Source organism: Oryzias melastigma, linkage group LG15 (genome assembly GCF_002922805.2).
Source record: "Oryzias melastigma strain HK-1 linkage group LG15, ASM292280v2, whole genome shotgun sequence".
Lineage (NCBI taxonomy): Eukaryota > Metazoa > Chordata > Actinopteri > Beloniformes > Adrianichthyidae > Oryzias > Oryzias melastigma.
The window spans coordinates 14,373,589-14,396,871 of NC_050526.1; the positions used below are offsets into that span (position 1 = coordinate 14,373,589).

General features: G+C 40.2%; 1 protein-coding gene across 2 annotated transcripts; it reads right to left on the minus strand.

The window, feature by feature from the left end:
* On the minus strand, window positions 1–13,675 carry kif11 (kinesin family member 11). Of its 2 annotated transcripts, none has more exons than XM_024297695.2 (27): window positions 13,514–13,675; window positions 13,261–13,369; window positions 11,756–11,885; window positions 10,818–10,915; window positions 10,650–10,728; window positions 9,556–9,741; window positions 9,359–9,483; window positions 9,193–9,283; window positions 8,977–9,122; window positions 7,321–7,417; window positions 7,119–7,214; window positions 6,864–6,952; window positions 6,364–6,451; window positions 6,053–6,126; window positions 5,862–5,976; window positions 5,708–5,779; window positions 5,258–5,393; window positions 4,829–5,001; window positions 2,683–2,808; window positions 2,455–2,610; window positions 2,141–2,280; window positions 1,906–2,066; window positions 1,068–1,186; window positions 718–940; window positions 465–643; window positions 301–378; window positions 1–213 (listed from the first exon to the last, which is right to left on the minus strand). In XM_024297695.2, the coding sequence occupies exons 2-27, from the start codon at window positions 13,332–13,334 to the stop codon at window positions 109–111; spliced, it is 3,156 nt and encodes a 1,051-aa protein (XP_024153463.1). In that variant the 5' UTR covers window positions 13,335–13,369; window positions 13,514–13,675; the 3' UTR covers window positions 1–108. The 2 variants fall into 2 exon arrangements, with proteins under 2 accessions (XP_024153463.1, XP_024153462.1); XM_024297694.2 differs by having other exon boundaries at window positions 1–216.
* Window positions 13,676–23,283: the final 9,608 nt, after the last annotated feature.

Genomic DNA, 23,283 nt, shown 5'->3' on the forward strand with positions numbered 1-23,283 from the left:
CAAGCACTCACGACTTTATTTAATGACTATTTTAACAACAACATTTAAAAACAAATAGTAAAAATCTGAAACGAGTATAGAACTGAAGAGAAGGAACAGCTGGAAGCTTCAGTTCTGACATCGCAGCGGCAGCTTGGATTTCTGAGGAGTGGAGAGAACGTCGTTCTCAAAGGTTTTTGACCTACTCGGGACCTTCATCTTCTTTCCTTTCTTCTGCTGGAAAAAGTTCAGAGTAGAGACTTAAAAACCTGATGTGACTGGTCTATTTTCGTGGTTGATTTTGTGCTGACTGCGGCTCACCTTGAAGAACGGGACGCGGTTGCTCTCGTTGAAGACCAGGTTCTCGTCAAAGGACGGCTCGGTGGCCAAACTTTCCTCCTGGACACATAAGATTGAACAGGAGTTGAGAAGTAGGAGATCCTGCCACCTGGAGTGTTTAGGAAGCCAGAAGAGCGTGCACCCACGTGCTCAGACTCGATGAATTTTTCTTCCTCTTCTGCTTCCATCTCCTGCGTCTCCTCCAGCTCCATGGCGACCTGCAGCTTCTCCTGTTGCCTCCTCAGACTCTCCAGCAGCTCGCTGCGACTCACAGACTTGCTGAGTTGTCGGGGGTAGCGGAACTCCCGGCGCTGAGGCGTTTTACCTGGAGACCACACCGGGATGATTTTAAACATGAACAGTGAGCAGCGACAGAAATGTCAGGGCTGAAGGTCTGACCGGTGGGAACGTCCTGCTGCAGCTCGTCCTGCAGGAAGCTGCCGACCAGCTGCTGGCTGCTGCGTATGTTCTCCTGGAGCTCCTCCTGCTGTTTGTCCAGGATGCTCCAGTCCACAGAGCTCTGCTTCTGCACGGCTTTGATGGCATGCTTCATGTCCTCCCGCCGCTCAGACGCATGCTCCTCAGCTGTCCTGAGCTGCTCGCTGCAGAACGTCTGCACACTCTGCAACAAGCAAAAAGACTGAATGTAGTCGCTGCTGAAACACACACGGGAACCACCTGAAAACTGAATCCTCCAATTGGAGAAGCTGTTTGGAAGCACATTGACATGTGAACTTGACAGTCTGTACCTGCTGGACTGCCTGAGCTTCAGTGGAGATGGCCCCCGTCACGGCCAGGAGCTCCTGGTTCTGGCGGTCGGCGTGCTGCCTGGCTCTGAAGCCCCACTGGAGGTCCCGCTCCACCAGACCTGCAGTCACAGCAACACTGATCTGAAACCCAAACTCCACAGGAGGCGGGACTTCTTTCTAAATTCTAAAGGGAAAGTCTTCAAAGTGCTGGATGGAGTCAGTTCTGGAATATTATTATTGTGAATGAGTCTCTGGAGTAAAGATGGAACGAAGTTATCCAGTAGTAAGACTTCAACAAGGTTGGCAGTTAACGTAGCCACAGTAAAGTTAGTTTTAGCTCCATCATTTTTTTAAACACGCAAACAGGGTTGCAGGAAATTTAAATACGCCAACATGGCTGATGTGTGACACGTTACAAATTGTTGTGTAAGCAGAACCATAGTTGGGGTTCACGGGTTCCGGAGGGAACTATGTTTATGCAACACTGGACAGTGAACAAGAGATTAAACATGGAGTTGAACTGCATTTGTGTCCGGGTCATCCTGTGTCTGCCCGAGTCATTTACATAACACAAATACGTTCCGGAGGTTCTGAGAACACAGTTAATGTCTGACTTATCTCTGATATTTTCTCTCCCTTAATTTACCATCTGGTTCTCCCAATTAAGTAGTAAATATGGTTCCAGGTTTTTGGGCCCTCAGATAACTCTGTAGCAGTTCACACTGTAGTGGACGATCCAGGAATATTATAGAACCCCTACAATACTTTGCTAATAAAAGTGCAGAAGGACTGGGCTCTCACTGTCTGGACCAGGACTCTATCAGCAGACAGGTCGTACCTGACACGGAGCTGTGCAGGTTGGAGCAGTAGCCGTCCATCTCCGTCAGAACCTGAAGGTTCTCGTCGTCAGTCAGACGCAGAGAAGAGGCGATGGAGGAGGAGGAGGAGTGGAGGACTTCAGCCTGTCCTGAAAGCTGATCCTCCACGGAGCTGCAGCCGCTGCAGATCAGAAAACCAGACGGTCACAGACATTCAGACACCAGAGGAGAAATCCTCAAAACCTTCAAAGTCACCTGCTGATGCTCTCCTGGAGCAGCACCACTGGAGTCTGCAGAGATCTGGAGGCCGAGTGCAGCTGGGTCAGGTCCTGCTGGGCCTGCATGGACAGCAGGGTGAGCTGGTTCTGCAGACACTGGATGGTGTCCTTCATGCTCTGAAAACAAAGATGGCTGCTTCAGTTCTCCAGTCAAAAGATGGGCAGATTCTCATGTGAACTTTATTAGTTAATGTTTGTGTGTAGAACTGAAGCTCCGCCCTTTTATTGCTCTAAATGAGCTTCTTCAGGAGTTCCTCAGGGTCGACCCAAACAGGCTCCACAGTGTCTTACCGCCTGTTGTCGCTCCTGCACTTGTTGGATCTCCTTCTGCAGCTTGTCGTGCTCGGCCTGCAGTGCATCCAGACCCAGCACGGCCGTCTGCCGCAGACCCACCAGCTCCTGGACCAGACCGCCGAGGAACCCGCCCACCTCCTTCATGGCCTCCACCTGGCAGGAAGAGGAGGAGCAGTTCTCACACCAGTTTGTTTTTTGGTCCAAAGATGCTGGATATGAACTCACCTGAGAGGCCAAAGCTCGCCGAGTCTCCACCGAGGATTTCAGAGAGTCACAGAGCTCTTTGACGGCCGTCAGACCCATCAGAGTTCTGGTTATCAGGACGTCCTCCATGTCCTGCCGATGTTCCTCCTGAAAAGAACAAATGCAGTTTAAGGCTGCATCCTGCTGCAGCTCGATGTTGGAGCAGGAAGCAGCCACCATGTCCACCAAAGGATTAGTAGAAAGAAAGAGACTGGAGGCTATACAATGGCTTTAACTATGCACTTTTAACTTTTTTTTTTTTTTTTTAGAAAACAGTTTAGCCAATTTCAGAGTCAACTTCTAAGACAGGGGTCACCAACCTTTTTGAAACTGCGGGCTACTTCATGGGTACTAAATCATACGAAGGGCTACCAGTTTGAAATAATAAATTTGCTTAGTTTGCCTTTAGTTCTACTTTATTAATAATGAATAATGATACTTCTCTATGTGAAGACACTGATTTCTTAGCATAATTGTCAATAATGACAACATGCTAGGAAACAGCTGTCAAAATTCAGAACTTTATTAATCTCAACAGATCTTGTCACATTATGAGGTAATGACCAAATGAAATGTTTTTAACAAAATTATAACTTATTAATTATTATTAATTCATAATAACTATTATTAGTGGATCTACACTCCTCAAACGCTTTAATTCAGTCTCATGCACCCGCCGCTTTATTTTCCTCAAACCTCTGAACAGGTTGATTGACAGATCCCACAGCAGACAAGAATCTGCAGATGATGCGTTCACTGAGCTCTGGACATAAGCGAACAGCCACTCGGCCCAACTCGGTCCGCTACAAACTTTCTCATTTTTATACAATCCGCAGCAAAACAAATCAGTTTTTCAGAGAAAACGTCGACACTATTTAATCAATCGATTATATCCGGATCAGTGGCGGTGTTTTACGTTTTCTCTGATAAACTACTTTTTTTTTACTGCCGATATCCGGGGCTCAGTGAACCCACCATGCCGGACCACTCAGCCCTGGGTTCTGTTTCCATTACACATGAAACTTTAACCAAATTCTAGGAATTTTTAAAAAACAGTGTCGCAATTATACGGTTTCATAATAATGTGATAAAACACAAACCAACTCACGCGATAAGTCATTATAAACACGGCGATGAACGAGAACAAGTTTTTTTTTTTTTGATTCACTAAAAGGGAGCATGTGGGTGACGTCACAGCTCTGTTTGGAGCGTGTGCAATACAGCTTTACTCAGAAGAGAAACAAGTCTGTTCAGCGGTTAAAAGAAAAAGAATTCTAACAGGAAATAATCAGGATCTTTTTTCTGTTTGAAAACAAGACAACATAAATGAAAGTTTCTGTCACAGCGCTCGCGCTCATGAGACTTCAGGCTCCAAGCTGCAAAAGTGCGGCTGTAGATGAAGCGATGAGGAAAGGAGGAGGAGGTGGAGGAGCTGCTGCGCCATTCCATATATGACCCGCAATTTCTAAAGCGCTTTGACGCTGCGGGACCTCTCGGTGCGCACGGCTGTACAGCGCTCAGATCAGAAGGTTTAAAAAAAGAAAGAAAAAAAAAAAAGTGGGATTGGCCGTTTTTGGCTTCAGAAATAATGAACATCTATTTTTAAGATGTTTTAATTTTTTATTCTTCATAAAGGCAGGTGTGATTTTTTTTAAAAAATGCATCACAATAAAATACAATTTTTGAGCAGCTAACAAATGAGTTGTGCTATTTTTAGAAGAGGCCTGCGGGCGACTGATGTGGTGCCCGCGGGCGTCGTGTTGGTGACCCCTGTTCTAAGATATTACTTAGCACTGTAAACCCACTTTTCACTTTTTTGAAGACAATTCGTTTTTTCAAACTGTAATGTTATGGTGCTAAAACAAAAGCTGACAAAATGAAAAGAAAATGAAAAGAAAAAAAAAAGTGGTTTTACAATTTTACGTCTTTTTGTTTAGCATTGGAACAATCACATTTAGCATTTACATTTGATTTAATGTTTAGTGCTTTGTAATAGTTTAGGCTTAAAATGTAAACTTCATGTACTTTCTAAAACAAACTGTTTTATTTTAATATAAATATAGGCTTTAACCTTCAGACATTTCTCAACCAAACTTGTTGTATTGAGGTCATCAGGAGAGCTTCTCACCAGCAGCTGCAGCAGACTCTCCTTGTCCTGCAGACACAGCGCCTCATGCTGCTGCAGCTTCTCCTGAAAGCGACCCACGCCATCACTGACCAGCGATCTGACTCCGCCCACAAACGACTCCATGGTGGTCATGGCTCCTTTCACTGCCTCCTCATTCATAGTAATCAAACCATCTGGAAGAGAACAGAAACACAAAAATTTCAGTGGTTTTCAAATCCTCCACTTCTCCTGTAGTAGTTTCACATTTATCTGAAAATGACATTTAGACACAAATTGTAACATCTTTTAGAATATTTCCATTTGTATCAACATAAAACTTTTTAAAATAGTGTTGTGGCTCCACAGTCAAAGTTCTTGTTGCTGAAGGACAGAATTAAGCTCAGGTCATCACAGACAGTCAGAGATGGCCGTTTCTGGTCCTCCTCTCACCGATCGCCTGTGAGCAGCTGCTCAGGATGCGGCTGTGTTCGGCTCGGTGCTCCTCAACGCAGCGCTGCATGGAGATGAAGGCACCATCCATCCTCTGAGCAAAGCTCTGCTGCATCTGCAGGTTGTGCTGCTCCACCTGCAGATTCAGAGCAGACCATCAGCCTGGCAAAACAAATGTAATGCTGGATCAATCCGCATGAATGGATCTTTATCTGATGAACTGTAGAACCAAAGAACTGCTGAAAAATCCTTTTCTTTAACATTCCTATACATAAAAAAAAAAAAAAATACTCAAGATGTTCATATAAACAAAAGTGCATCATTGTGCACTTCATCTTTAATTATGTTTTAACACGTTTTTCAGCCTTGAAGTTCCAGGCTGCTGAATTCAGCACTTTGTTGGGAAACTTTCAGACATTTGCTCCTGAAACCATGAGTCGAGTGTTTGACCTGCTTCTTCCTGTCCAGTTTGTCGTGCAGGCCGGACACGTCGCTGGTGCTGGCATGAACAGTACTCAGGAGCTGGAGAACAAAAAAGTATTGAGCTGAAATCTGAGAAGACAGCAGTTTATGTGGAGGAGTTTGGAGAATTTGGAGTCAGTACCTGACCGGCGGTGTTGTACAGCGTCTCCTGGACGGTGTTGAGCTCTGAGCTGATGAACTCCTCCTGGAACAGCTTCTCCTTTGTCTGCTCCAAGTTTCTGCTGGTCTCTTCCAGCCTGGAAAACAAAAAAATATGTTTTTTCTCAACATAAACGGAAACCTGGGATCTGCATGGTTTGGAAGGTCCTGTACCTCTGCTGCTTCTCATCCAGGTCTACGCTGCACTGTTCCAGACGGGTTTTGCTGTCCTCAAACAGCTCAGTCACCTGCAGGCAGAGAGGAGAACAGTCGCGTTAGGATGTAGAAGTAACAGCCCTCTCTGTGTCTGAAATATAACCATTTGAGGTTTAGACAAGCAAACACCTGGATCTGCAGCTGGAGACCAACCTTGTTTCTTTACAAACATCTAACCCCATGTTTTATTGTTCATTTACGGCCTTAGTTTTCATCTAAACCCAGGATAAATCTGGATGATGAGGCCATCTTGGTCAGGGCGTTTGTACCTTCTTCAGCTCCTCCTCCATGACAGCGATCTTGTCCGTGTACTCGGCGATCTGTTCCTCGTGAGCGGTGATCTGTGCCGTCATGCTCCTGAAGCACAAAGCAGCTGCATCAAACCAACTCTGACCTGAAGATGACTGGAGGAAGCTCAAGAAGGCCACCTCCAAACAGTTTGACTAAAAATCAGATCCTTCCTCAACAGACTGGGGCATCAGCGCCCCCTTCAGTTCAACAAGAAGAACTACAACTCTTGTGTCTGACCTCAATATGCTGGAATTTAATACAAGGCTCACTGGTGTGACTCTAATTTAGACTTCAACAAGATGACAAAAAAAAGCATTTGAATAAAAATATTTAATGTTAAGGCATTAAATGAGAATCTCATTTATAAGAAACACATTCTGGACATTTGCAACAAATAAAGTCCTGGCTGGTTTAAAAAAACCTTCTTTGTAAGATTAGGATAAAGTAAAGTAGGGATGAATTCAAATCTGCCACTCACTCGTAGTTTTCAGAAGACAAATAAACTCCATTTTTGTCTCTGGTGGCTGCCAGGTCTCGCTTCAGGCGCTCGATCTCCTCTGTGTATTCCTGACCGGAGAAAAAGTACAGCAGGACGCGTTTGTTTACAGATCACACTTCAACATGAAGACAAATCTGTGTAAACACAGTTTTCACTCCATCAAATGCTTTTAAAAGTACTATCAGTTCTAAGTTGCTGCAACTTTGGAATCTGAAGACCAATCCCCCCTTCTACCTTGATGAGCGTCCTCTTGGTGAGTTTCTGGTTGACCTCAGGTTTGTTCATGATGTTCTTGGCTCTGCTAGCGTACTCCAGCGTGCTCAGCGTCTCCTACAACAACGAAGAAGAATAGAAATTATGACATTTTAATAGCTTTAAATTAATTACATCTTTATAGTGCTAAAGATGGTATAGTCATCAAAGACTGTAGACATACTTCCAGGTTGCTGGAGGAAGGAGAAACTGTGGCGATGATTGACGTTTTTGTTCGACCCCCCAGGGAGTCCTGCAGAATTCTGGTTAGCTTAGACTCTCTGCAAAGACAAAACATACTTTTAATGATAAGCATTTTCCTTGTCATTGTTTAGCTTCCTGGGCTTTTCTTTACTAGACTACAATTTGAAATAAACTATTATGAATCAACGAGTTCTTTGCAATATTGTAAAAAAATATGTATTCGTCATTATCAAAAGATAAAACTTGTTATTTCACGATAATGACACCGACTATCTCATTATCACACAAATAAAATAAATTGTTATCTCTTGATCATAACATTTACTATTTTGTTATCCCACAAAATATTGTCATCTCATTATGACTTAATTTACTAACTCGCTATCACGTGAAAAAAAATTGTTATCTCATGATGGTGACATCTAACTTCTCATTATCATGCGGGGAAAAAAATATTTATCCTATGATAACGACATCCACTATCTCACTCTCACAAAAAAAATGTTAACTCATTATGACAACGTCTACCATCTCGTTAACACAAGGAACATTTTATTTGTTTTCTCATGATAACGTGATAGTCAATTTCTTGAAAAAACTACTGTTCAAGGTTTCTAGATTTTTTATTTACCAAATTTCCGCAGATTTACTACAGTTTAAGCAGTCCTTCATTCCTCATTTTTAGCATCAGGTAATACATTAAAAAGTAACAGTTTAAAGGTTTTTTGGTGAGTAATTTGTCATCTGTCTTGGTTTAAATAGTTATTCATATTTAAGCGGCCAGCTTTGGCTAACCCAGAAGATTAGCTTCTGACTAGCATTCTCCAGCTTCAGTTGTTCAAAGAGGGAAAATTTGATTAACAAATCTGGCAAATGACACATGCTTTAGCAGCACAACATGAACACTTTTTGGTGTCCATTTAAAAACGTATTTTAGTTTATCTTTTCAGTCAGTACAAAACCAATTATTACAGTAAAAACATAAATTAGTTTTCCCTCCATTCTCATACTGTAGTGTATTATTTATCATCACAGCCGTCTGCAGGATGTCTACACATTCACAGAAGTTGATTTTTAAGATCTTTTTAAAGAACATTTAAATTCCAAGACTGTGTGTACAAAGAAAATGGAACGAATAAAACAGACAGTTTTTCGTGTTTTGCTCTACACATTAGATTTGATTGCCATGATCACCATCATGCAAAGTTTAAATGTTTTTTGGCAAATCCTGCAGTTTGTTACATAAAGGTTTCCACTAACCACCACGAGTAATTCCTCTTTTTAGGCCATTTCTCCAAGTATTACAATTTTCCAATTTTTTAGCACCAATGAGAAAGAGCCAAAGATTTATGACAAGTTTAACCTTAAGACACAGCGCAAGCTGGAAATGTTTTTTTAGTGACAGTAAGTCGCATCATGTTGACGAGAACAAAAATGGAAGACCCATTCATGAGAATTTAAGACAGTTTAATGCTTATAAAACCTTATTTTAGTGTTTTGTTTTTTTTTAATTCAAGACATTTTAAGGATTTGCAGCTTTCCTAGTCTGGTCTGAATGAACGATTCAAAACTTTGAAAGGAAAGTCCAGATTTGAAGACTGCAGGCACCCAGAGAACAGGCGACTAGTTTCCTGACCTGTACGGGACGTGAGGTCGTTTCTCCACCAACGCTGTGATCACTCTTCCCAAAGTCAGCAGAGACTGGTTGATGTTTCCCGCCTCGCGAGCCCGTTTGTCCACGGCTCCGGAGCGGCCGATGTTCTCGCTCCCGGCGAGATCCACCTGCAGAGGAGACGACTGATGAGGTTCCTGCAGAGAGACAAACTGATCTTCTGCTTTCAGGAGTCGGTACCAGATTGAGTTTTCCAATCTTCACCAGCTCCTCTCCATCCAGAGTGATCTCCTTCATGTGAATAGTGACTGAGAACACAGAGTGGGAGCGACTGCGGAGACAAAAGTGGGCGTGTTAACGGCGAGCTCCATCATGACAGTGAGCAGCGTTTTCTCTGGACAGGAACCTGGAATAGGCGTTCATGAGGGTGGAGGCGGTCCTCCTCTTGGCTGACCCTCGCTCCAGGATGTGGTAGACCTCGTCTTTGTTGTGGACCGTCACCTCCTCCAGGCCTCTCACCACCACGCCCCGCTGCATCACAAGCAGAGAATCAACACTGAGAATGGCGTTGCGGCCGCACTTCCCTTGTCTGGCGGCGCAGACCTTGTTGCGTGGATCATCGAACAGCTGAAGACGCTCGTTGACGTCCTCCGTGGGGCTGAGGAGGTCAAACAGCTCCTCGTTGTAGATCTCCAGGAGGGAGACTTTGACGGAGAACTCTGTGCCGTTCTCAGAAAGCTTCTCAAAGATCTGGTGGAGAGTTCGGGGGATGATGCCAGCCAGAGGATCCTAAACAAACCAAACCACAGAGCGCTGAGTGACACAAGTCGACCTTTTCTTGGCCTGAAGATTACCGTATTTTTCGGACTATAAGTCGCACCGGAGTATAAGTCGCAGGGGCCAAAAAATGCATAATGAAGAAGAAAAAACCATACATAAGTCGCACTGGAGTATAAGTCGCATTTTTTTCAAGTAATTTATTTTACAAACTGGTTGAAAAAAACGATATTACATCATCCTGGAAGGTAAGTTATAACATTCATAAGTGAATAGAAAACAGGCTGAATATGTGTCAACACATATTCACATATTAGCATCATGAAAAAAACAAAAAGGTGTAGCATTTATATAACATAATAGTTTTATTTAACTATAGCCTCAAGAACTCATCAACTTTGTATCTTTACTGTAATTAATTGCACGCAATCTCACTCCATATCACTAAATCCCTTAAATTCTTCGTCCTCTGTGTCACGTCTGAATAACTAAAGTAATTGCATAGATCACCATAAGAGGGCACTCTAGACTTACGGTCCATATCTCATCTCATTAAAAATTCGTATATAAGTCGCACTGGAGTATAAGTCGCAGGGACATTCAATCTATGAAAAAAACGCGACTTATAGTCCGGAAAATACGGTACTTTAAATGGATGTTCAGTTTAGTGCATTTCACTATCTTTTTTTAGCTAGAGTACTTCTGAATTAAAAGAAAAAATTTATTTCCATCCAATAATGGTTGCATTTTGTTTTGTGGCAGAAAGACTTAAAAAAAGTGTTTTCACAATAAAAATGTACATTCTTTCATTTATTGTAACCAGGAAAACTGCCAGATGAAAGTTTAAAGGCTGTTAACTTAAACTAGGACAGAAAATCCTAAATACATCTGCTTTTCTCACAGGAACAGACAAAACCAACCTCCTCCCAGGTGAACTGCTCATCCTGGCTCCTGTCTCCCTCCATGGTGAAGGTCTTTCCTGTTCCCGTCTGACCGTAGCTTTAAGAAAAAAAAAAAAATTACCATATGAGGAAAAAAAAAAAAAAAAAAAAACAACAACCACGCAACGGGGAGCAGCAGAGACTCACGCAAAAACGGTGCAGTTGTATCCCATGATGACCTCGTCCAGAATGGGACAAACCACGCTCCTGTAAACGTCGATCTGTTTGGCAGCAGGTCCAAACACCTACAGAGGACAGTTCAGATCCACAAGAAAGGAATTCAGAACCAAAAACACTTAAGGATCAAAAGAAGAGATTCAACAGATGAAACTTAAACATGCTTTGCTGAGTTTTTGTTAAGTCCACCACTTCACTTTTAGATCAATAGAGCTTAAAAAAAAAAAAAACAACTAAAACTTAAGACCCATTCTGTTGAAAACTGTGGCTATTAAAAATAAAAAAAAAAAAAGTAAAAAGTTCTGAAAGCAATGCAGTCCTCTCAGTCCATGACTGCTGAGGGCCTTAAGAAAAGGCTAAAGCTGCCCTGAACTATGCTGAACAATGTTAGTTGCCAAATTATCCAAACAAGGCTCAACTGTAAAAATGATTAATAAAAGCCCAATAAGCTCAAATTCAGCCACTATGTAAAATTCTTGATAAAAAAGTGTGATCTGCCAACATTAGGTTAAAGACCCACTATGATAAAAACAAAATGTGTTGGAGGACATTTATTGTGAACATTTACATTTCCTCATCTAGAAAACAACACCGTTTTGATTTTGCCATAAACCGGCATAATCACAATTAAAAGACCAGTGGGAACACTTCAGCAATTGATCAAAGAATGATAGCAGCGGGACTTTAAGGAGAGAGTTTTATTTATTCTTATGAAAAAGTTTTAAAAACAGGTAAAAGCAAATACTCAGCAGGTATTGTGTCAGTAAAAATCTCAAAATAAATTAAACGTTTTTCTACACATCTTTAAAAGTCAGTTTTCCAACTGGCCTCAGACACAACATTAAGACTGCAGTTCAATCTTCACCAGCTTCCAGTGGTTCTCTGTAAAGATCAGGGAAGGGACTCACCATGTCAAACGTGTAGGTCTTCCGTGACGCCTTGTCATTCAGCCCTCCAGTCTTCACAGTCACCTCCTTCCTGTTCTGGTCACAGTCGATCACGCCGTACGATGACTTTCGCTCCACCGTGTTGAACGGTCTGAAAACGTTTAAAGAGACGTTGAGTGGAAAGTTCTGAAGCAGACACGTCCATGACATGTTGTGGAAGATTCTGAACCAAAGAAACGAGCCACAAAAGCGACGGAAAACCAGGAAATATTTAAATCCCAGTTTCAGACATCTCCACTTAAATAATAACGTGTAACTGTTTATGTTGTTATAAATATTAAAAACTGTTTTTCCGAATTAATGTTTACAATTTGATAAGTTTTCAATTAAATGTATGTAAAGTTTGAAGAAAAGAAAAATGTAGATGCTTAGGGTTAGAAGATGTTCCACTCTGATCATCTTTTGATGTGTTGTAAAAAGTGTCCCAGTGGTCTTTTAATTATGATTGAGCCGTTCTGAAAAGAACTTTTAAAAGCCTTTGTCATTTTCTAGTACATAGTTTCTGGAGACCGACAGGAGTTCATATAAAAAATAAATAAATAAATAAATAAATAAAAAATTTTGGACATGACAGTCTCACATCGGTTGACACTCTCCTGTTGGCTTACTGTTCCTTAAACCCCCAACCTCACATTACCAGTGCTACAAAAAAGACAAGCAACACTATAGATATCCAGAAGAACAGTTTTGAGTCGGATGTCGGCTCAGATGAGGAACAACAAAGACGTTCATGGATCTACCGGTATTTGTCTGCAAGTGGATGTATCGGAATGGAGCAGAGCAGAGAGCTTGTGGCCTGCCCAGCGTTTCTTTAATGTGACAAATGCAATCTTTTTCAAACATTTTTGTCTGCTCCTGTTTTGTAATGACTTGAATAAAGAAATACTCTAATGTAATTTAAGCTTAAATTTTCTAAGATATGTCGATCATAAAAAAAGGCACAAGAACATGTCAAAAAAATATCAGAGTGGGTCTTTATAAACACAAACCAGTTTCAGTTTTACAAAAAACTGAAAACTTTAGAAGAATACAAATAAATAAAAATTTATTTTAACTTTTTATTCTCTCACAACTTTTGAAATTATGACATTTCATTAAAATGTTTGCAGAACTCCAAATAAGAAATCCATTTTTTTTTTCATTAAAATGTGGCATTTGAGGAACTAGATGACCAATAATCAAACTGTGAAAATGAGGCATAAGTACTTATTTTCATTTTTTTATTATTATTAATATTTGAGCAAGTTCCAAAACAATGCGGGCTTACATGATTAATCAATAGTTCTCAGTTTAAATCCATCTCAAAGTTGAGATCTACCACTTTTTGTAGATATCTTTAAAAACTAGCAACAGTTTAAATTTTTGAATACACTTCTGAAACTAAAAATATTAATAAAAGCATCATCATTTTTAGTACTGGACATTAAACCGATGGTCTGGCACAGAAATAGGAGTTTTCTTCTCACCTGCATCTGACGACCACCTGGATGTTTCTCCCCTTCTCCTCCCGCTTGGCTCCGACCCCGCCGTTCGCTAACATGGCTGCAGAAGGACGAGCTCTCCTGCAAACGCAGCCTATAAGCACAACACCCCGTTAGAACCCGCACGAGCTGCGCGTTTGATGGCGAGTAACACTTAGCAGAAACTAAGGGTTGCTAGATAAATTAGCATCAAACGTGGAGGAGCACCAAAAACGCTCGTTAAGCTAACACAACTTACCAAAACCAAATCAAACTTTCCTCAAATGAAACTTTATAGTATATATTCCAACAGTTTTCTTCTTAAAAACTGAAAATCCGGATAATTTAGCTCCGTCAACTAGAACAACACGGGGTATTTTAACTTCCTCTGGCGCTCTGAACACTTCTAAAAGGAAGCATTCAAACAGCGGTTTTAAATTTCACTCAGCCAATGCCGTGAGACTAACGGACAGACTTGTCATGTGATTGGTCCAGGCTGATAGGTGACGCAACCAACGCTGAGCATCATGGGAACTCCAGTGTTAGGAGTTCCTCTTTGATACCACTAGATGGCGACATCGTTCCCAAAATAAATAGGCTTGGTGTTATTTTACTGCAAATGTTTCTTGCCGTCAGTTAAGCTTGTCCGCCTGTGAGATTTTCAGGAAACCAGAAGAAGTACTGTAAAATTTATTTTGAAAAAACTATGATGATTTGAGGACTAAATTGATGTAAACAAACAAAAGGGTTTCTATTCCCTCCTGACAGTGTTGACCAGCTTTTGAGGAAGCTGGCTTCAGGGCACATATACCTAAAAAGCCTCACTCCCTCCCAGTCACAAAGGTCATACCTACATTAACATTCCTGAAATGCTCACACAAAGTTATGTAACACAACACTTCCTAAACGATTAAAAGTACTTAACATCCAAATTATATGATTGTGGATAGCTTCTGTGTTTATGACAATTTCTGAGGGAAAAGTTATCAAACAAAACCTGGGGGTGAAATTTTAAAGAAAAAAAAATATTCTTTATGATTTATGGCAGGTTTTGATCATATATGTGTTTTATTCCAAAACAGTCAAAATGCATAAACCCAGAAAAGAGCACTTCAGTACAGCAGAACCTTAAGGTTAGGACAAAATAAATGCCCTAATATGATATTTCTTCAGTAATTAATTACATTTTCAAAGGCAATTTTAGTTTTTATGACAAAACAGCTAAAGAGTTCATAAAGAAATGGTAAAAGCGCTTTTCTACCTCCTTGAAGGCCCAAAGCACTGTACAATCTCACACCCATTCACCCAGTCAGACACACACAGCAGCTCTGCTGCCGAACACTGGCGCCAACCTTCCACCAGAGGGAATTTGGGGTTCAGTGTCTTTCCCTGGGACACTTCGACACATCCAAGGCTTCCCGCGGGCAAGGCAGGAAGTGAACCCGCAATCTTCTGCTCAGAAGTCGTCCGCCCTACTGTTGCAGCACGGCCGCCCCTATAAGAAAACTCTATATGGTTTATAATTTCACACGTTTATTTAAAAAAACATGTTCTTTATGATTTGTACTAGATAATTGTATAAAAAGTTGTGTTTGGGTGTCAACATGTAGCTTAAGTTTTACAGATTAATGATAGCTTTGTTTCTTCAAAGTTCCCAGAGGACAAAGTAAATACAAAAACATATTTAGTATTTAGTATTTGTTAAAAAAAAGTTTAGCTTCAAAGAGAGTTAAAGAAAATTAGAGTTTAAGAGTTCTTGTGGCATTTTTCTAATGATAGACATACATAATAAAAATGTAGCCTTTCTGAGTATTTCTTTATCCAAATGGTTGCGAATCAGACGCAGAAAATACAAAAGCTCGATCCTCTGCTCCATTCGGATGTATCCACTTGTAGATGAATAGATCCATGTACTTTGTTTTCCTCGTCTGAGCTAATGTCTGGCTCAGAACTGTACGAATGGATATCTCCAACGTTGATCACCATTTTTTTTCACTGGTAACGTTAGATTGGAGGTGTGAGGAGCTGTAAGGGAGAGCACAGAGAGCTCTCAGCAACAGGGAGGGGAAGGGAGATCGGGTTGGTTCACGCCAACAGTTCAACTCAGAGGTGAATTTCTGATGAACTTCTGCCGCTCTGCAGAAACTATGTCCTAGAAAATTACACTTTTTTTTTACATTTTGGCTAAAACCAACATAATTGTAATAAAAATCCAACTTTTAAAACTGATTAAAAGATGATCAGAGTGGAACTTTAAAAGACTTTACACAAAGTTATTTTTTAAATATCAACACAGGTTGATCTTTTACATCAAAATGGCTGTTATTGTTTTGGATAATAGTCCCTCTTGTTATTGGGAAGTGTGTATTGATTTTCTGCTGATTTACTTAACCTAGACCAGTTGCCCAACAGGAAGGACGATGGAGTACAGATGATCTTCAGGAATGGACCTCCTCTGAAAGGAAGGTGAAGCTGATCTCCATTGGAACTCAGATAAAAAGTTTATTGATGACTCCCTCATGTTTCCGGATAATCAGACTTTCCTTCAGGATCTGTAACGGATATTTGTGGAAATGCATCAAAATGCTCCTCAAATTTTTTTCTGAAGAACATCAACAGACATGGATTCATAAACTCGTATGCTAACTGGTAATTGTAGCCTCAGATTCAGAGGAGGGTGCCTACGACTCCTCCATGACCCCCCCAAATGCATCTCTGCGTTACAATCTGCTGTCCAGCAAAAATCCACTTCATTACCATGACAATTTTAACTGCGAGGGTGGACGGAAAGTGAGGTGGGAACAACCCTATCCCCCCTCCCAGTTCTCGGAGTCTTTTTGTGATTGGCAGCCCACTCGGACCCCGGGTGACGATGACCCTCTTCCGGGGGCGAGCCACAAATCCAGAGGAGCGGGTGAGTTTGCGGTTCGACGGCGAGCCGAGACGCACCCAGGAGCCTCAGGGATCACGTCACCTTTCTGCTTCGTCCTTCATCCGGACCTTCAACCGTGTGGAGCAAGAGGAGGAGGCCCGGAAGACCGGCCCGGCGAAAGGAGGACTTCCTTTCTGTGAGTTTGGTGCTCCTCTTTTGTCGCGACGGTCTGCAGGTCTGTGCGAGCTCAGCGCCGCGTTCACACAGATCTGAGAAGATCAGCTGAATCACGGTCCAAATCCAAAGAACCACACAGCTTTGGATCTTAACGGTCTTTCCAGAGGCCTGAAGCAATAAGTTTAATGTATATTTGACTTCATTTGTGGTTTTAATGATAACTTTGTTAGCTTTGATGATCTTTAAACATGTTTTATTTACTAATTTAATCTTTTCTGGAAGAAATGCACAAAAAGTTGGAACCTTATCACTTTCCTGTTAGCAGGATTAAACAAAATGTCTCTTTTATCTTTAAAAGTTATTTAAATATTTGTTTTTTGGTCAAAACATTAGTTTTACAACAATACAAGTCCCACAATTTCAGACGTTTTTCAGTTCAAACTGACTGACCCAAAGATTTCCTGCTGTCTTCTTGCATTAAAAAGCAAAAACTTTCACTCAAACCTGATTCCGTTATGAAACACACTTTGAAATTAATGATTTTTAATTGATTTTGGTGTAAATTTGTTGTCTTTTTTGGACTTCCTGGGTGTAACGATGGTAGAAATGAGCTCTAAAATAAACTTGTTTCTTGTGTTTTTGAATGAAATGTTGGGAGTCGAGTTTAAAGGTCCTGAAGTCCTTCAAACTGAAAGACAAAGCTCATTATGTGTGGAGGTGAAGCTGACTCCTCCGGGGTTTTACTGATCGTGTCGAAGCCTTTGGCTGCAGCTCATTGATGTGTCGGTCTATTATCCGGCACTCAGCAGTCGATACGTTTCCCATGAATATGCAGGCGTTCGAGTCTCTGAATGCAGAATCATCGGGTAAAGGAGGAAGATTTTTGGTCCAGAATAAGGAAGACCCACTTCAGAAAGAATATGGATTTGTTAAAATTACTGATTTCATGGCAAAAAAAATCTCACTTAGGCAGAAAATTATGATTCTGTCTGTCTTTATTTGAGCATTTGTGGATATTTTTTATGAACAAACTATAACCAGGAAGGTGTTTTTGAAAGATTTGTGCTGATAATGGAGAGAAAAAGTCTTTAAAAGAGCTTTCCTTTTGTTCCTTCCGTTGTACCTTTAAAGGCGAGGTGTCGGTGGGAGGTCGCAAAGGTCACGGCTGCTGCTCGGCCTGCAGATGAGGCCCGCCCAAACCTTCAAGGGTAAAAAAATCAGTTTTAAATCATTTTGCACGTAAACAAAAAAAAAAAACCTGGGTAAAGTAGTGTGGAGCAAAGACAATGTGAGCGTTCTTTCAGGACAAAGATCCATATTAACAAAAAACACACATGACAGATGATTAATCGGCGCGGTGGGCTCTGCTGAGCTGCCGGACCCCCGGCTGACACCCCGAGCCGCCAAACACAAAACCAGAAACCCCCCAGAGCCCGGCGGCCTGGAAGAGCGTGGGCGAAGGGTGGAAGCAGGGCGCCGTCCCCACGGAGCAGTGCGAGAGCGAGGACGGGGAAGAAGGAGGACTCCAGTGCCTCCGATTCGGATAGAATCCCAAATAAATCAAGTTTGGAGCATAATTGTGCGCGTGGGAGTGTTGGCGTGCACGCGTCCCGCGCGTGTGTTTTGCTGAGCCGCTTGATTGCGGGGCATGTGTGAAGCAAAAACCCCCCATCTGCCACAGGGGTGGGCGGCTCGCCACACAGCAACAATGCACCGCAACATTTTTGTCGCTGTGGGCGTTGAAAAGGCTCGCGGGGCTGCGGCCCTCGTGCTCGCCGACACCGCTCGCACAGGAGGACGCTCGGATCAAACTTCAAACGGGTTTCGAGCTGAAACAGGGAGGCGTACGCCACAGCAAGCAGGAGGCTCCACGCCGCACATCTCCAGAGGAACTCCGTAAAGAAGGAACAGCAGGTCCAGCTCACGTCCAGCTGAAGAACTCCATTTAGAGCACAAAGAGAGGTCACTTTAGTTAAAAATCTGAATTCTGATGTAGAAACTGTTTCATTTTGGTCCAGTTCATGTTTATTTAAATTCATAAAGTTTAGTTAGTTTGGTTTAGGCCCAAAGTAAACCATTTAAAGATTTAAAGAGCATTTAGACTCCAGAGACTCTCATGATCTCCCAACTGCATCAGTGTCTATAAATTTTTTATTTGATTTATTTAGTTTATCATAAAGAAAAAAAATCACAATCAAAAGTGTCTCAAGGTGCAGGCGAAAAGGAAAACACATCAAAATCAGCTAAATTAATTAAAGTCATGAAAATTAGATTCACTACATTTCATTAAAGCCAGATAATCTTAATTGGATTATAAGATTATAAAAGAGACCAACAAATTACACTGAAGGATTTTTGTTAACCCCAGAGCAACACATAAAATCCATTTAGCTTAAATATTTTTAAGAACATTTTAAGAACTGTTTTCTTGTTCTCATAATAGCTATGGCAGCGACTCTCCACTAGAGGCCAGTATTTTCCCACTTAGAGAAAAACACTTTTAAGGGGCCATACCATGAAAATTTGATTTTTTTTAGGTTTTAAGTGCATTATGCTGTTCATTCCTCACTATAAAGAACCCCAAAGTGGTATTTTGATCTGTTCATGCTTTTAAGAGTAATCCTATAAAAACCAGCACTGTCTGCAGCAGCCCCTCCCATACCCACGAAAACGAACGGGTGGTATCACGCTGATGTCAGCGCAATGCGAACCGCCCCCTCCAGGAAGAGTCTGGTCTGCCAACACCGTCTCCAGTCTAATACTAACACTCAATTTCTCCACCGAGCCAATGGTGATCAACAAAAAACTTTCATTTTAGATGAACAACACCGTGCATCTTCCAATTATGTCCTGTCTTCAATAAATTCCAGCTCAAACAGATGTTTGCTACTTTAGATGCGGGGCTCCTTTAAGACACTCCCCACCCCCCAGTCGGGCACAGCCATGCAGAAGCTGGGTGCATTGTGTTTTGAACCAGTGTAGCAATGGCTGGGCCTAATAAAGGCAGATATGTGGTACAGTACTGTATGGTACAGTATGGTACGGTATGGTATGGTATAGTATGGTATGGTATGGTATGGTATGGTATGGTATGGTATGGTATGGTATGGTATGGTATGGTATGTGCATCCATCTTTGAAGAAGTTTGGATTATTTTCGTGGGAGAAATGCAGACATGTTGCTTTAGTGTTCCAAAGGTAAAATATGATCACATATATGGATATAGTTCACTCTAAAAAGACTTAAGAAAGTCATGGTATGGCCTCTTTAAAAAACTCACTCTGATAAAAATTGTGTTTTTGGTATTTTTAACATGTTCTTGTGACATTTTTCTGATGATTGAAGACATATAAAGCACATTAGGCTTAAAATGGCATTTGTGAGTATTTCTTTACTGAAATCGTTGTGAATCAGGAGCAGTAAAAAACACAGATGGAAAAATGGTAAATGGCGTATACTTGTATAGCGCTTTCTACCCTCCTTCGAGGGCCCAAAGCGCTTCACAGTCACAGACCCATTCACCCATTCACACACACATTCACACACTGGTGGTGGCTCCGCTGCCGAACACTGGCGCCAACCTCCAATCAGAGGCAATTCAGGGTTCAGTGTCTTGCCCAAGGACACTTCGACACATGGGCGGGCAAGGCGGGAATCGAACCCGCTCACTTCTGATCAGGAGTCGACCACCCTACCACTGCACCACGGCCGCCCCGAAAAGCTTGTAGTTGTAACATAGGTGCTACAATATGTGGGTCACAAGCTCCATGTTCCGCTGTATTCTAAATTTTGGCTAAAAATGGCATAATCATAAATAAAAGACCACTATGAATGCTTTTAAAATAAAGCACAAAATAGTCTATATCTAGTCTAAATATCTATTAATAGAAAAGTTGAAATTTATTTTTTTATGTTTTTCCATTAAAAACAGAATTATGATATTATGTCCACTACATAGCTTATTTTGTCAACTTAACATTGATTGTCAACAAACACACACATTAAGTATAATGTAATTGATAACTAGAGAAACTAAGATTTTCAATAAAAAACGTCCCAAAATAATGTCTTGAAACATGAATTAAAAAAAATCTTAATAAACAATTTCAGAAATTAGTGTTAAAAACTCAACAAATTTGTCTTATTTCTTCTCAATCATATTGTAAATACAAGCAGCTTTATCTTTTATTGCTACAAGCTTTATTGCTCATAATACATTTTTTGTTAAATTAATAACAAATTATTTAAGCCAAATTTGACACAATGAGTGTTTGCAGACCACCTGTAGCAAATGTTATTTTGATTTGTGTGTGCCTGAATTTTACCAACGGAATATTGTTTATTATTGTAAACAACAATTATATGAATATAATAAAGAATTTCATCTGGTCCTCTAAATAAAATATAAGAAAAAAAGTCAACATATCTATAAACTCAAAAGCTTTTCTTAAAAAAAACAGTTAGTTTTAATAATTTATATATATATTGTATATTTCAGAATCATATTGTTTGGTTTGAAAAAGTTTACAATATCTTCCACAGAATATTATATTTTCTCCATCCCATTGGGCTAAAAATATAATTGGGAAAACAGTAACTAGAAGCTAATGTGAACTGATATTTATTTAATATTATAGACACATGGAAGTTAAAGGAAAATGTAGAAATAACTATTTTTTTTTCATCATCATCGTGTACAGTTTTATATTTGTGTGAATGCATTCAATGCATTCACACTATTGTGATTCTGTTTCTCTTCCTTATTGTGTGAATGCATTCAATGCATTCACACTATTGTGATTCTGTTTCTCTTTATTATTATTATTATTATTATTATTGTGTGAATGCATTCAATGCATTCACACTATTGTTTTTCTGTTTCTCTTTATTATTATTATTATTATTATTATTATAGTTTATGTCCACTTCCGTACGTTTTTCGGCACGTAAAAACTTTATCACACTTTATGCGATTTACACAATCTTGGTATCAAAACGTCCGGCTCGTTAAGGACATTATCGCTTGTATTATTAGTAGTTGTGCACTTTACAGTTTTTGCGTAGTTACACAATTTGTGCGTTTTTTCAGCCCCATTATAACTAATAGGATTTTTCACAAATTCCTGCAAATTACACACTTTATGCAATTTAAGCAATTTTACACATCCAGCATCTTCAGGAAATCCATGCCTTTACTACACATTATTACAATTACACAAGTTACACAAATTTAACACAACTTTACACAACTACACAATTTTACACAATTTTACACAAATTTGTGCAAATTTTCAGCAAATTCAGCATTTTATGCAATTTTACACATCCAGCATGTTCAGCAAATTCATGCTTTTACTACACATTATTACAATTACACAACTTACACAAATTTAACACAACTTTACACAACTACACAATTTTACACAATTTTACACAAATTTGTGCAAATTTTCAGCAAATTCAGCATTTCATGCAATTTTACACATCCAGCATGTTCAGGAAATTCATGCTTTTACTACACATTCTTACAATTACACAAGTTACACAAATTTAACACAACTTTGCACAACGCGATAATGCATTCACACATGCATTATCGGAGGTAATGCAATTTTTCTAGTTATTATTGAGTTTTAACAACATACACATCAAAGAAGAATATACGTTTTTTTAAATTGCATTTTTAAAACAAGTTGAACTAAATTAAAGTTTATAATGTCTCTGACGTAAATGATATTAATAATATGAGAAATAACATAATAAAGAATTATTTACCCACCTGCCTCGGATGCTTTGGGACGCTCGCGCTCCTTGCTAGCCACGTTGCTAACTATAGTAGGGGTTTCCAAGATGGCGGAATATGCGATTTACTGCTTTACCTGATTTAAAATAAATACTTTCGTGTGAAACCATGAACGACGCAGACCAAATACCTAGTCAATTGCTAATTATCTATTTCACTCTGATAGGTTTAAAAAGAAAGAAAAAATAAACAAACAATCCAATCCTGCATGTTTTCCAACGACAGGCATGGGAGAGAGCGCCCCTTGTGCACAGAAGAAGTAATCACACGATGGAAAACTGTCAGTGTTTTACATCAAAAGGCCCAATTTCTACCAAAAATAAAATAAACATAATGTTGTAAAATAATAGGGTAGAATGTCCCTAACAACTGAGTCAAAATTAAAAAAAAAATGAAAAATGAACTTTTAGCAGAATTCTGTAATTTTGACTCATTTTGTCAGGTTTTAACTCGGAGTTTGACCAGAACACTACAGAAACTTCATGTATGACAGAGCTGGATCAATGTACTGCTACAGAACCCAGGTGCTCTTGAATATGACCACAAGAACAAACAAAAGCCTACATTAAGCATGAATAAGACATACTAAGACACACACACACACATATATATAAACTATTTCCAAAAGTTTTGGGGAAAATCCAGAAGTTTTTTTGTTTTTTGTTTTTTTGACCAGCAGTGTTTTTCTCTTTGAACTTTCCCATGGATTCAATTTAATCCCAAAAGTTTCCTTCTGATTGTAGAATCTGAACTTCCTCCCATCTTTATTTGCTTGTTTGATGACCTCCTGGATGTGTCCTTGTCGTCTCGGACTTTTTTTGGCCGTTCAGTCACAACTGGAAAGGTGTTCCTTTTATCCCCATGACAGATCTTACTGTGGTCCAGAAACTGAAGGAATCTGTATTCATAAGTTGTTTCTCGTCTGCTCTTGTCTTTCTTGACCGCAGTGTGATGAATCTGTTTTTTAGAACTCTTCTTTAACTTTGTTTCTTTGATGATTTCTCATTGACTGTATAAGAGAAGTAGATTGAGTGAATGTGATGTCACCCCTAGAAAATGAAGTCAATTCAGTCACCGTTTATATAGACGGCGCCATGTTGGAACCAGTTGTTGGCACTTGCCCAAATCAGTCTGAGTCATCATTGCTATGACAACCATTCACCAATCAGGAGTGAGC

Excerpts from the sequence above, each read along its gene's own strand:
- kif11 (XM_024297694.2), bottom strand. The coding sequence starts at position 13,334 with ATGTTAGCGAACGGCGGGGTCGGAGCCAAGCGGGAGGAGAAGGGGAGA. Across the intron at positions 5,977-6,052 it reads CTGGATGAGAAGCAGCAGAG|GCTGGAAGAGACCAGCAGAA; the intron begins GTACAGGACCTT and ends TTTGTTTTCCAG. Across the intron at positions 5,394-5,707 it reads AACTGGACAGGAAGAAGCAG|GTGGAGCAGCACAACCTGCA; the intron begins GTCAAACACTCG and ends CTGAATCTGCAG.